The sequence below is a fragment of the Chiloscyllium plagiosum genome, unplaced genomic scaffold, assembly GCF_037043375.1.
Source record: "Chiloscyllium plagiosum isolate Xiang-an unplaced genomic scaffold, Cpla_swu_hap1 HiC_scaffold_4, whole genome shotgun sequence".
NCBI classification, from domain to species: Eukaryota; Metazoa; Chordata; class Chondrichthyes; order Orectolobiformes; family Hemiscylliidae; genus Chiloscyllium; species Chiloscyllium plagiosum.
In genome coordinates this window covers 59,134,508-59,146,608 of record NW_028270142.1, presented here as the reverse complement: position 1 = coordinate 59,146,608, position 12,101 = coordinate 59,134,508, and the positions used below count along the sequence as shown (strand labels likewise).

The window sequence follows — 12,101 nt, the reverse complement described above, 5'->3', positions numbered from 1 at the left end:
ACATATTGGCCTTGCACTATTTAAAGACTATGCAGATACAAGCATAGGGTCATCACAGAATCCCTGTAGTGTGAAAGTAGGCCATTTGGCCCATTGGGTTTACACTGATTCCCTGAAGAGCATCCCACCCAGACTCTCCCCCATAGCCTTTGCCTGTAACCTTGCATTTCCCATGTCTAATCCACCTAGCATATACATACCTGGACACTTCAGATAATTTAGCATGGCCAATCAATCTAACCTGCACATCACTGGACTGTGGGAGGAAACCACAGCACCTGGAGGAAACCCAGGCAGATGCAAGGAGAATGTGCAAACTTCACGGAGACTGTTGCCTGAGGGTGGAATTGAACCCAGGTCCCTGGCGCAGGGAAGCAGCAGTGATAACCATTGAGCCACTGTGCAGTTTGTGTTCCTAATATGTAGATTACAGAAAAAGTTGGATTACTTCTATTTTGATTCTCGCACACAGCAGAAATTGTAATAAACACTACAACTCTAATAAGTTGTTAGTTGGCACAAAAGTAGGGGGATAAGGTTTGCAATTCTAAACATGCTAATGAAGGAAGCAACAGGAGCGTATGGACTGCAGCAAGTACAATGAACGCAAATTTCTTTTATTTTAATACAAAAATGCATTTTTCCACATGTGCACTGGTTTGCCAACTCTTTGGTACAGTACACTTTGATATTTGGAATCTCAATTTAATAAACCATATTTGTTAAACTGAACACGATTACCCAAACCAAACCAATGATTTCATAAGTAGTTTGGATAAACAGAAGCATACTGTACAACCTGCTCAATAGCAGGCTCAGTTTTACATTGTGACTGAAATGTACTGTGAATACCAAACTAAATATTCTTATAAATTAAATGAGAAGATCTATATACCAGTTTTAGATCAGTTTAACAATGGCTTGGCAGAATGAGGGAGAGAATATATTTCACCTCTGTTAAAATTAAGAAATCATAACATTTAATTTAAAATTTATCCAATGATGAATGGATGAGGCAAACAAAAGGGCTTTTCCCATCAGGTTTAATAGTCACACACAAAATGTAAAGCATTCTCTGGTTTTATTCAGAATTTCCCTACTTCCCTCTATACAAGAACCTTTGATGAAACTTTTGACAAAGGCAGCAGTGAAATTTCAGAAACATTTCAGTTCTCCTAGGCCAAATGACCATAATCACAGTGTAACAATACATGATCTACTGTCATCTTTGGCTGGGGTTAGGCTAACAGGATACTGACTAGCCAAAGCCTAGGAGGTTACGGTCAAAGCTACTACAGCCTGTGGTTTGGACTTCCAGCTACAAGCCAAATACAGGAATGTTTACCACCACTGAACCTCCAGTTGTGTGACAGCATTACCTTCCATAAATTTTATAGACAAATGAAAAATTAATCTACAAAACCTGGACCTAGTTATATTATTACACACAATTACACACATTTTATTATATTCTACACAAAACCAAAGTTCTTTGTCTTAATGGCTAGTAACAGTTTTTGTTTGAGAATCTGTTTGGAGGAATAAAGTGGGACGTATAGACGCGAGATGCAAGTGTTTGCCGTTGGAAGATGTTGATCGTCTGGTGGTCGAATGGTGATTGATGGCATTGGTTGGAAACCTTCCTCACTGGCAGGCAACGATGGGCTCGATGTCCAGAAATACACCTAAAATCCAGAAAGAAAACCAATCACATCAGTCAGCAAATTACTCCCAGAAGTCACTCCTCAGCACTATTATTACCTGATTTATCAAGATTAAACATACTTATCCTTGCTTAAATCTGCATTAATTTTCCAAACGCAATTTAAAAATAAATCGGAAGTTGCTGGAAAAGCTCCACAGGTCTGGCAGCATCTGTGAAGACATATCAGTGTTAATGTTTTAGGTCTGGTGACCCTTCCACGGAACTGCAGTTCTGAGGAAGGGTCACCAGACCCAAAACATTAACTCTGATTTCTCTCCACAGATGCTGCCAGACCTGCTGAGCTTTTCCAGCAACTTCTGATTGTGTTTCTCATTTACAGCGTCCGCAGTTCTTTCAGTTTTTATTTTAAAATGAATTGCTTTAGATTCATACCAGATCCTGTCTTTCGGTCATGCTCATCTTCTCCACAATAGACCAGAACCACCGTTTAAACTGTAGCAATTTCTCAGCATTTTCCCCTGTCACAACAAAACAAATGTTACATTCATGCCTCTGGGACTAACCTGGAAATACCCATTCAATGCTTTAATTGCTTAATGGTGCCTCTTCTGAAAACAGCTGAACTTAAGAAGTCACAAATAAAAAAGAATGTAACCACCTTTCTCTGGTGGGGAAGAATATTGTAGCTATTGGAGGGGGGTGGGTGGAGGGAAGATGAGATTAAAAAATCTACAGTATAACTTACCTGTGAGTTTGACAGTGGTGGGTAAGTTGTTGGAGGGGATTCTGAGAGATTGGATTTTTACACCTTTTGGAGGGGGAAGGACTGATTAGGGACAGTCAGCATGGCTTTATGCTTGGGAAATAAAGATGGAGCCAAAAAGATTGATGACTGCAGAGCGGTAGTTGTCGTCTACATGGCCTTTAGTAAAACCTTTGACAAGGTTCTACATGGTAGACAAAATTAAAGTTCGATCACATGGGAATCAGGGAGAGCTTGACAACTGCAGAAAACATTGGCATGATGATAGGAGACAGGGTGATAGTGGAAAGCATTTTTCAGACTGGTGACCTGTGACTAACAGTGTTCCACTGGGATCTGTGCTGGGTCCACTTTTGTTTGTAATTATGTAAACGATTTGGATGAGCATGGGTTAATAGATTTGCGGATGACATCAAAATTGGTGGTATAGTCATCAGTGAAGATTACCTAAGACTATAAAGGGATTTTGATCAATTGGGTCAATAGGCTGAAGAGTGGCAGATGAGTTTAATTTGGATAAATACAAGGCATTGCATTTTTGTAAAACAAACAAGGGCAGGACTTATACAGTTAATGGTCGGACCCTAGGTTGTGTTGCCGAACAAACAGACCTTGGGGTTCAGGTACACAGTTCTTTGAAATTTGCATTAGAGGTCGACAGAATGGTTAAGGCGGCATTTAGCATGCTTGCCTTCACTGCTCAGACCATTTTGAATATGGGAGTTTGGACATCATGTTGGAGGTAAATACAGGATATTGATGAGGCCACTTTTAGTGTACAGTTCTAGTACCCCTGCTATAGGAAGGGTATTATTAACTTGGATTTGCCTTCCTAATTAATTTGTTGTACCTACAAAAAAACTTGTGATGTCATCTCAGGACATCCAAATCCCCCTGTATCTCAACTTCTTCAGTTTTTCTCCATATGAATATGCTGCTTTTGTAGTCTTCCTGCCAAAGTGGATGAGTTCACTTTTATCCACATTATATGCTATATGCCAATTTTCTTGCCTACTTGTGTAACATGCCAGATCTCTTTCAAATCTTTGTGTCATCAGCAAATATTGCAATCATAGTTTAGGTCACTCAGTCTTGTGATGCAGTGGTGTCCTTATCTCAAGGCAAGAAGGCCCAGGTTCAAGTTTCACTTACTGCAAAAAAGTGTGTCAGACATATCTGAACAGATTGATTAAAGATAGCTACACACTCCGTCCCTTCATCTACATTATGAATAGAGACTGAGTAGTTGACACTCCAGCACGTATCCCTGTGGTACACCACTCTTTATATTTTGCTAACTCAAAAATGATCCAAGTATGCCCACTGCTTCCTGAGATAACCAAACCTCTATTCATGTTATAATCACTGGAGTTGAAAAGAGTGATTTTTGACTTGATTGAAGATTCTGAAGTTTCTTGGCAAGATGGACAGAGAAATCATCTTTTCTCTTGTTGGTGACATGTTAAAGTTGGGATTGTCCCTTTAGGTCAGAGCTGAGGAGAATTTTTTTTTCTCTCAGAAGAGATGCTACTTTGGAACACTGTCTCAGAAGGCAGTGTCATTGAATAGTTTTAAGACAGTAGTTTTATAACGTTAAAAACAAACTGCTGGCAAAACTTAGCAGTTCTGATGAAAAGTTACTGGAATCAAAAAGCTAACTCTGTTTTCTCCCCATCGATGCTGCCAGATCTGCTGAGTTTTGCCAGCAATTTCTGTTTTTGTTCCAGATCTCCAGCATCTGCACTTGTTATAAAAACATAAGGTGATCTAGTGTAGCTGGGATTGCAAACTTTTGAATATGAATAGATTTTTAATGATTTACTGAATGGTGGAGCAGACTCGAAGCAAATGGTCTACTTTGCTCCTGGCTCTTCTGTTTCTTTGGTACCCCCTACACCGTGAGCTCATGTAGAAACCTTTGATGTGGCTTCTGGAAATCAAAGGACACTTCACCCACAGGTTCTTCTTCATCTACTTCATACTTACTTCCTTAAAAGAACTGCAATAGATTAAATCAACACAACTGCTCTTTCATAAATCATACTGACTCTGATTGCACAGATTTTCTAACTGTTAATTAACATCCTCTATTTCAGATGTTAAGCCAACTGGCCTGTATAATTTTCTCCTTTTTATATCACCCTTTCTCAAAGGAGGTGTATTCATTATTTGCCAACGTGATTATTTTCTTACTGCCACCTTGCTCTCTTGCCTTGTCCTTTCATTAACTTATATCTTCCCACAACATTTAGTTTAAAGCCCTTTCTAACTGCCCAAAAAAACAGGCCTGATTACATTGTTAAATAAGTACTATTGCACGCATTCATTGTTCTGTACACAAGACGGTTATCCCAATATTAAAACATCCACCAACATTTAATAATCTTAACTTCCCTACTCAGCCCAAAGCAAACAGTTATTCCTTACCAGATTCATCATTGAAAGATGTGTAGCTAATCAACATTTGAACATTCACTTCGCCACATCCATTGACTAAGAGCCTAAAATCTTCTGCTGTCAGATCTTCTAGTGAATTCTTAGGAAGTACATCCAGTAGTCCTTTTCGCATTGCCTGTAAATAAAAAAAAAAATCAATATACATTAAATACAAAGCAATTGATACTGAAAGTGTACAAACAGCAACATTTTAAAAATTATCTATAATTTAACCCAGAAACAAATGGCTTTAGACAGGCCTTTACAGGAGACGGAGCTTGGATTTAACAGCTTATTTGATAATGCAACACTTCGAGGTTGAAGTGCACCCTAACAAGATGTTTATAATTACAGTGGGAGAGCTTAATATAGGCAGTTTCCATTTTAAGTAAAACAGATATGGATAACAGGATGCATGACCCTAAAAGAGAGAGAAAATCATATTTGCATGTTATGAAACAATTACCATATCTGTTCTCAATCAATTAGCACAAGGAATAAGTGAAAACCAAAAAATAAACCACTTTTCTGCAAATAATTTCCTTCCTATTGCCTCTTCATCTATATAAGTACATAAGTTCACGTTATATATTAATGATCTGGATGAAGGGACTGGGGGCATTCTAGCGAAGTTTGCCAATGATACAAAGTTAGGTGGACAGGCAGGTAGTACTGAGGAAGTGGGGAGGCTGCAGAAGAATCTAGACAGTTTGGAAGAGTGGTCCAGGAAATGGCTGATGGAATTCAATGTGAGCAAATGCGAGGCCTTGCACTTTGGAAAAAAGAATACAAGCATGGACTACTTTCTAAATGGTGAAAAAATTCGTAAAGCCAAAGTACAGAGATCTGGGCGTGCTAGTTGAGGATTCTCTAAAGGTAAACATGCAAGTTGAGTCCGTGATTAAGAAAGCGAATGCAATGTTGTCAATTATCTCAAAAGGGTTGGAATATAAAAGCACCGTTGTGCTACTGAGACTTTATAAAGCTCTGGTTAGGCCCCATTTGGAGTACTGTGTCCAGTTTTGGTCCCCACACCTCGGGAAGGACATACTGGCACTGGAGCGTGTCCAGCAGAGATTCACACGGATGATCCCTGGAATGGTAAGTCTAACATATGAGGAACGGCTGAGGATCCTGGGATTGTATTCATTGGAGTTTAGAAGATTAAGGGGAGATCTAATAGAAACTTACAAGATAATACATGGCTTGGAGAGGGTGGACACTAGGAAATTGTTTCCGTTAGGCGAGGAGACTAGGACCCGTGGACACAGCCTTAGAATTAGAGGGGGTAAATTCAGAACAGAAATGCGGAGACATTTCTTCAGCCAGAGAGTGGTGGGCCTGTGGAATTCATTGCCGCAGAGTGCAGTGGAGGCTGGGACGCTAAATGTCTTCAAGGCAGAAATTGATAAATTCTTGATGTCACAAGGAATTAAGGGCTACGGGGAGAATACGTAGAAGTGGAGTTGAAATGCCCATCAGCCATGATTGAATGGCGGAGTGGACTCGATGGGCTGAATGGCCTTACTTCCGCTCCTATGTCTTATGGTCTTATAAGTAAAGGATGCAAAATGTCACTGTACTCAAGTGCTCAAATCAGGGTTCAGCTGAGCCAGGCCATGGGTATATAGAGCTAGTCAAATTAAGGTATGGATTAGAGGCGAGTGGTAGATGGATTAGAGGCGAGTGGTAGATGGATCAGAGGAAAAATACGAGGAAAAACATTTTCACCCAAAGGGTGGTGTTTGTCTGGAATTCATGACCCAGTTTGGTGGTCAAGGCAGAAACCTCAATCTATTTAAAAGTAATGTGAATCTGGACTTGAAGTGTTGTAACCTGCAAATCTACAGACCAAATGCTGCCAAGTAGAATTAAAATGGGTGGCTAGTTTATTTAGTCAATGCAGACACTTGAGCTGGATGGATTCTCTGTGCTTTTCTATGGTTCAACATGAATTGAAGTACGTCCTACTGCATGACAAGGTTTAAAAATTGCTTGGTCATGAGTCTTCATAAAAAGACCACAATGGTGAATTACCAATAGCACACTGAACATTAAAGTAAAAAGGTTTCATCAGATTGGCCTGCAGGTCCCAACATATTCAAAGTTAAAAGAAATGGGAGCTGTGTTCTGTGAGCACAGCATTTGTATTTAACAGTCTGCTGAAGTTAAGAACTGTTTCCACTTCATACAGATATAAAAATATAAAAAAAAGCCAGGAAAAAAAATCAGTGTGGTATAGGTGCCACTATCCTTGAGAATGTGGTGATGAACCAATTAGCTTCACTTGGACTACAAATTGCTGTCCAAGATTATAATTTGTTGTAAAAGATTATTAATGTACAAATATAATGACAAGGTGCCATCCATTAAATAACACAAATACTGTGGGATTAAAGGGAAGATTTTGGGTAAGGTAAAGTTTTGGTTGCATGTTTGTTTAAGTTGCCATTAGTCGTAGTCGGTTTGCTTATTCTAACTGGCAATTAATGCAGTCCTAAAGAAATAAGTTTTCGTGCAATTAATTGCCACAATCTGTATCAAATGATTTGATTGAAGTGTTTCATGAAAATAAGTTATGCAAAAATGTCACATGGGGACAGGGAAATAGATTTCAAATGTAATATGCACAAATTAATGAAGGGTTTTGACAAAATAAATATGGAGAAACTATTTACACAAGTTACCATTGAGATGATGCAAAGCCATTATCAATAACCACCTTCCTAAAAGAATGCAACTAATTCCTGTATAACTCTTGTCCAAGAGAAGGATGATCTCATATCCCACTAACGTCATTTAATTTCAATTAAGGCTCAGTTGTATGTCAGAGTTGAGAAAGATCCAATCATCATAATCCAGAAACATCTGAAGTTTCACCCTAAGTCCCATGAGGCTATAACAATATCAAATATGAGTGATCTTCCTCACAATACTTCAGTGCAAACAGAAATACTCTGCTACCCTTTAAGGCCTCATGTGAAACACTATGTCCAGTTTTGGTGTTGTCATATTAGGGAAGAGTGTGGGAGATGTCCTGGCAAAGATTCAACGGTAGCTCACCAGATTTAAACTATGTATTAAGGCCTTAGTTAACACAGGGTGCAATCTACGGTGCTTCAAACTCTTGACAATTAAAGAGATTTAATATAAATTTTCAAAGAACTACAAGTATTATCTTCTGTCCAATCCATAGAATGAGTTGGTTGGCTTAGGAAATACCAGAGAGCACAAGAAAATCTAAGTTAGATATAAAAAAGGATTCTCCCCCCTCCCACCCCACCTCCATCTGCTGCTTGCAAGATTGCTTTCAGAGAAATTCTTCAGTTTTGTTTAAAAAGCATCACCTGAGAGATTCTGTAAAGTGTAGTGAGGGTAGGGGAAGGTACAGATTTCCGCACTTGACTTTTCACATGAAGTAACTGAAGCCTACATACGACCAAAGGATTATGTTTTGTCATTTTTTACTTAAAGAATTTCACCTGATATCAGTAACATTCTTATTGCCTTCAACTCCAATGGATATCACGTCATTGAGCAAACTTCATTATTAAGAATCACATTTTCCGTGCAACAGCAAGTGTTTCCATAGCATCATAACCGATTTACTTTCACTGCAGTCTCAATGAATAACTTCATAAGTAATCTTTCCGACAAAAGTAACAAATTTGCATTATAAATAAAAGGGACTCACATGAAGGGGCTGCTCAGCAACCACCAACATTCGATACTCTGCATATTTCCTAACATATTCGTAAACATTCAAAGGAGTGACTGGGATATTGGCTCCGCCCGGAACAAGTTCAACCTGTAAAGAAAACATTTTCTTAAAACTGAGCTACAGTTACTGAAAAGACATATGGCTTTAACCTAAAGTAATACTGTATTAGAATGCTTTTTTTCAGGCAGCTGTCACCTGAAGGTGCAACATTAGGCAGGGGGTGAGAATCAACGCATTATTTGCATTACAGTGCCCAAATGTTATTCTTGCACAACAGAAAAGGTAGTTGGAACCTTTCACAAACAATTCTGTAGTCAGAAGAATGTTTAATCTGTGAGGCAAATGCCAAGTAGTATTGCTCTTGATGTGCTTAGACTCACTTTTATTCCTCCCTTCTAAATATATTGTAGACCACTCATAAGGATATCGTAATACTCAAAGGGTGAGAAAAAAAAACTTATAGGGAAACTAACTACATTGATTATAAACTCAATCATCGTGTCAATTTGACGAGGTTATTTTGTGGAAGTGATGTGGTTAAAAGTTTCTACTTTGATAATATTTTTGTCAGACCTTGTAATTAATCTGTAGAATTTATTTGCTTTGAATGGTTCACACCCTGTAACCAATTTTGCATCTTGGTCTGGCAGTTTAGGAGACTAATTTCTTCATTAGCTTGAAATGTGACATTAAAAAAAACTTGATTCTTCTTTGCATAAACATACAAGTATGTTTGTCTTGCACACTATGACAAGGTGTGTAACAAAGGAGGATAGGAAAGGCAGCAACTGGTGGGTCGTGATCCTCATGTGCAGCAATGAACTCCTTCAGCCAATGAAATCAGAATGCTATGGCATAAGGATGAATCATTTAGATCATCTGGCACATAACTGGTGAACCACAGAGAATGCATCCCAATGATGTTTTTACAAAATTGTATCAAATTAACGAAATGTACTTTAAGAAAAGACTTTTTAAAGAAGTGACATATGTGGCACTTGCATCCTACAGTCATAATTGGAACTGCAGCTGGGAGGCATTCTAATATAGTATTACTTCAGGTTAAAGTATAAATGCTTATTCATCTGCTCAAACCAAACCAAGTTTACTAGCTGTGAAGAGTCACTGAGAAAACATCATACCTGCCCTCCACCTTCTTCCTTACATAGATCAATAGCAAAAGCTAGGTCCATTGCTGCAAAGACTGCATATGCATCCTGGCTCTGGGAGGCGAGGATTAGTTGGCGTAAACTTTCATACATCACATGATCAAAGAAAGCAAAATCATGCCAATTCACCTGGAAAGTTAAGAAATTATTTCCAAATCAAATTAACTCCTAATAGTATACAAAAATAGAAAAAGTCAACAAACTAAGCATTCAATAGAAGCACATTCTTACTTTTCTTCCTAGAAGAATTTTAATAACATGCCTATTTAGGGTTATCGGACAGAGTTCATTTTGTAGCAGACATAGACCCAATATCCTGAAAAGGAACAGAAGAGTATATTAATGAAATTAAAGTTCAAACTAGTATTCCAACATGCACAATAGATTCACAACTGATGTCATAAAAACTTCATGATTGCGTAGCACCTGACTTTACCTGCCAATATTACGGAAACAGTTGAGACGTGCTTCTGTGCTTTTGCCTGGCCTTGGTGAATAGAAGCCTCTCTTTCCAGGCTGGTAGAAGAGTGGTGCATTGTCATCACCATCATCTGGTTCATCCAATTCCATATCGACGACACTTCGGCTCGAACCATGTCGTTTTCTAGTGTCCTGCTGCAGAAGAATAAAAGAAATCACCTACAACTTGTAGAAGCTTTGGTTGTAGCAGGACTACATCTGTACTGACTGAACTTTTGCTTTTCTCTTTTGCTGAAGCAGAACTATGAAACATCAGAGTCCAGGGACTTGCAGCAAAGTGTGCACAGATTGTTACTTATTACAGGTAGGCACGTGCACATATAGACTGAAAACTTGATGGAGTTTAGAATTAGTGACATGTTCGAACTTGGAGTAGTAGACAGTAATGATATGTTTCAACATAAACATGTAATATTCTAAGTTCTATCAAGGCTGGAAGACTAAAATCAGGCTGTTTTCCCTGCTTGAGTTCATACCCAGTGTGTGTGTCTGGACATGGCATAGATGATGTGGTTCTGTTCTCCGAGCTAGGAATTTGTGTTCAGACGTTTCGTCCCCTGTCTAGGTGACATCCTCAGTGCTTGGGAGCCTCCTGTGAAGCGCTTCTGTGAACTTTCCTCCGGCATTTGTAGTGGTTTGAATCTGCCGCTTCCGGTTGTCAGTTCCAGCTGTCCGTTGCAGTGGTCGGTATATTGGGTCCAGGTCGATGTGCTTATTGATGGAATCTGTGGATGAGTGCCATGCCTCTAGGAATTCCCTGGCTGTTCTCTGTTTGGCTTGTCCTATAATAGTAGTGTTGTCCCAGTTGAATTCATGTTGCTTGTCATCTGCGTGTGTGGCTACTAAGGATAGCTGGTCGTGTCGTTTCGTGGCTAGTTGGTGTTCATGGATGCGGATTGTTAACGGTCTTCCTGTTTGTCCTATATAATGTTTTGTGCAGTCCTTGCATGGGATTTTGTACACGACATTGGTTTTGCTCATGCTGGGTATCGGGTCCTTCGTTCTGGTGAGTTGTTGTCTGAGAATGGCTGTTGGTTTGTGTGACAACGGAACGAGGACATGCCGCAATCCAAAGGACTAGCCACACTACCATACATCAAGAGCATTTCCGAACTGATAGCCAGACTACTGCGACCACTAGGACTCATAACAGCACACAGGGGACAGGGGACGAAACGTCTGCAACACAAATTCCCAGCTCGGCGAACAGAACCACAACAACGAGCACCCGAGCTACAAATCTTCTCACAAACTTTGAATGGCACAGATGATTTAGGACTGATAGGAGGAGAGATTTCCTTACTCAACCAGTAGTGATCCTGTGGAATTCTCTTCAAAAGATGGCTGTGAAGGCCAAGTCACAGAATATATCGAAGAAAGCAATGGAAAGTTTTTCAATTTTAAAGGCAAAAAGTATGGGTGGAAGCAGGAATAGGACATTGAGATCAGCCATGATCATAAGGAATGGCAGAGCAGACTCAAAGGGTTGAATGGCATTCTCCTGTTCCTAGTTTGTATGTAAATCGAATTCAACATAACATGGAGAGACAACATTATAAATGGACAACCGGCAGACAGAATTTAATACAGAAGAAATCTGAGGTGACACATTTTGTCTGAAGGGACAGAGAGGCAATATAGACTTATAGAACATAACAACGCATTGTAGGCTCTTCGACCCTTGATGTTACACCAACCTGTGAACCAATCTGATGTCCATCTATCCTACACTATTCCATTTTCCGCCATATGTTTATCCAATGACCATTTAAATGCCCCTAAAGTTGGCAAATCTACTACAGATGCAGGCAGTGCTTTCCACGTCCCTACTACACTGAGTAAATAAACTCCTCTGACATCTGTCCT

At 39.3% G+C, this 12,101-nt stretch overlaps 1 protein-coding gene across 7 annotated transcripts in view; it reads right to left on the bottom strand.

The window, feature by feature from the left end:
* Positions 1 to 596: 596 nt before the first annotated feature.
* The window catches only part of ubr5 (ubiquitin protein ligase E3 component n-recognin 5), a 167,208-nt gene continuing 155,703 nt past the window's right edge, over positions 597 to 12,101 (bottom strand). For all 7 annotated transcript variants that reach the window (XM_043688514.2, XM_043688515.2, XM_043688518.2 and 4 more), the window contains 7 exons: positions 10,192 to 10,370; positions 9,987 to 10,071; positions 9,729 to 9,884; positions 8,560 to 8,673; positions 4,857 to 5,001; positions 2,099 to 2,184; positions 597 to 1,685 (listed from right to left, as the gene is read on the bottom strand). In XM_043688514.2, the coding sequence (XP_043544449.1) occupies positions 1,473 to 1,685; positions 2,099 to 2,184; positions 4,857 to 5,001; positions 8,560 to 8,673; positions 9,729 to 9,884; positions 9,987 to 10,071; positions 10,192 to 10,370 (978 nt within the window). In that variant the 3' untranslated portion in view covers positions 597 to 1,472. The remainder of the gene's footprint in view (positions 1,686 to 2,098; positions 2,185 to 4,856; positions 5,002 to 8,559; positions 8,674 to 9,728; positions 9,885 to 9,986; positions 10,072 to 10,191; positions 10,371 to 12,101) is intronic.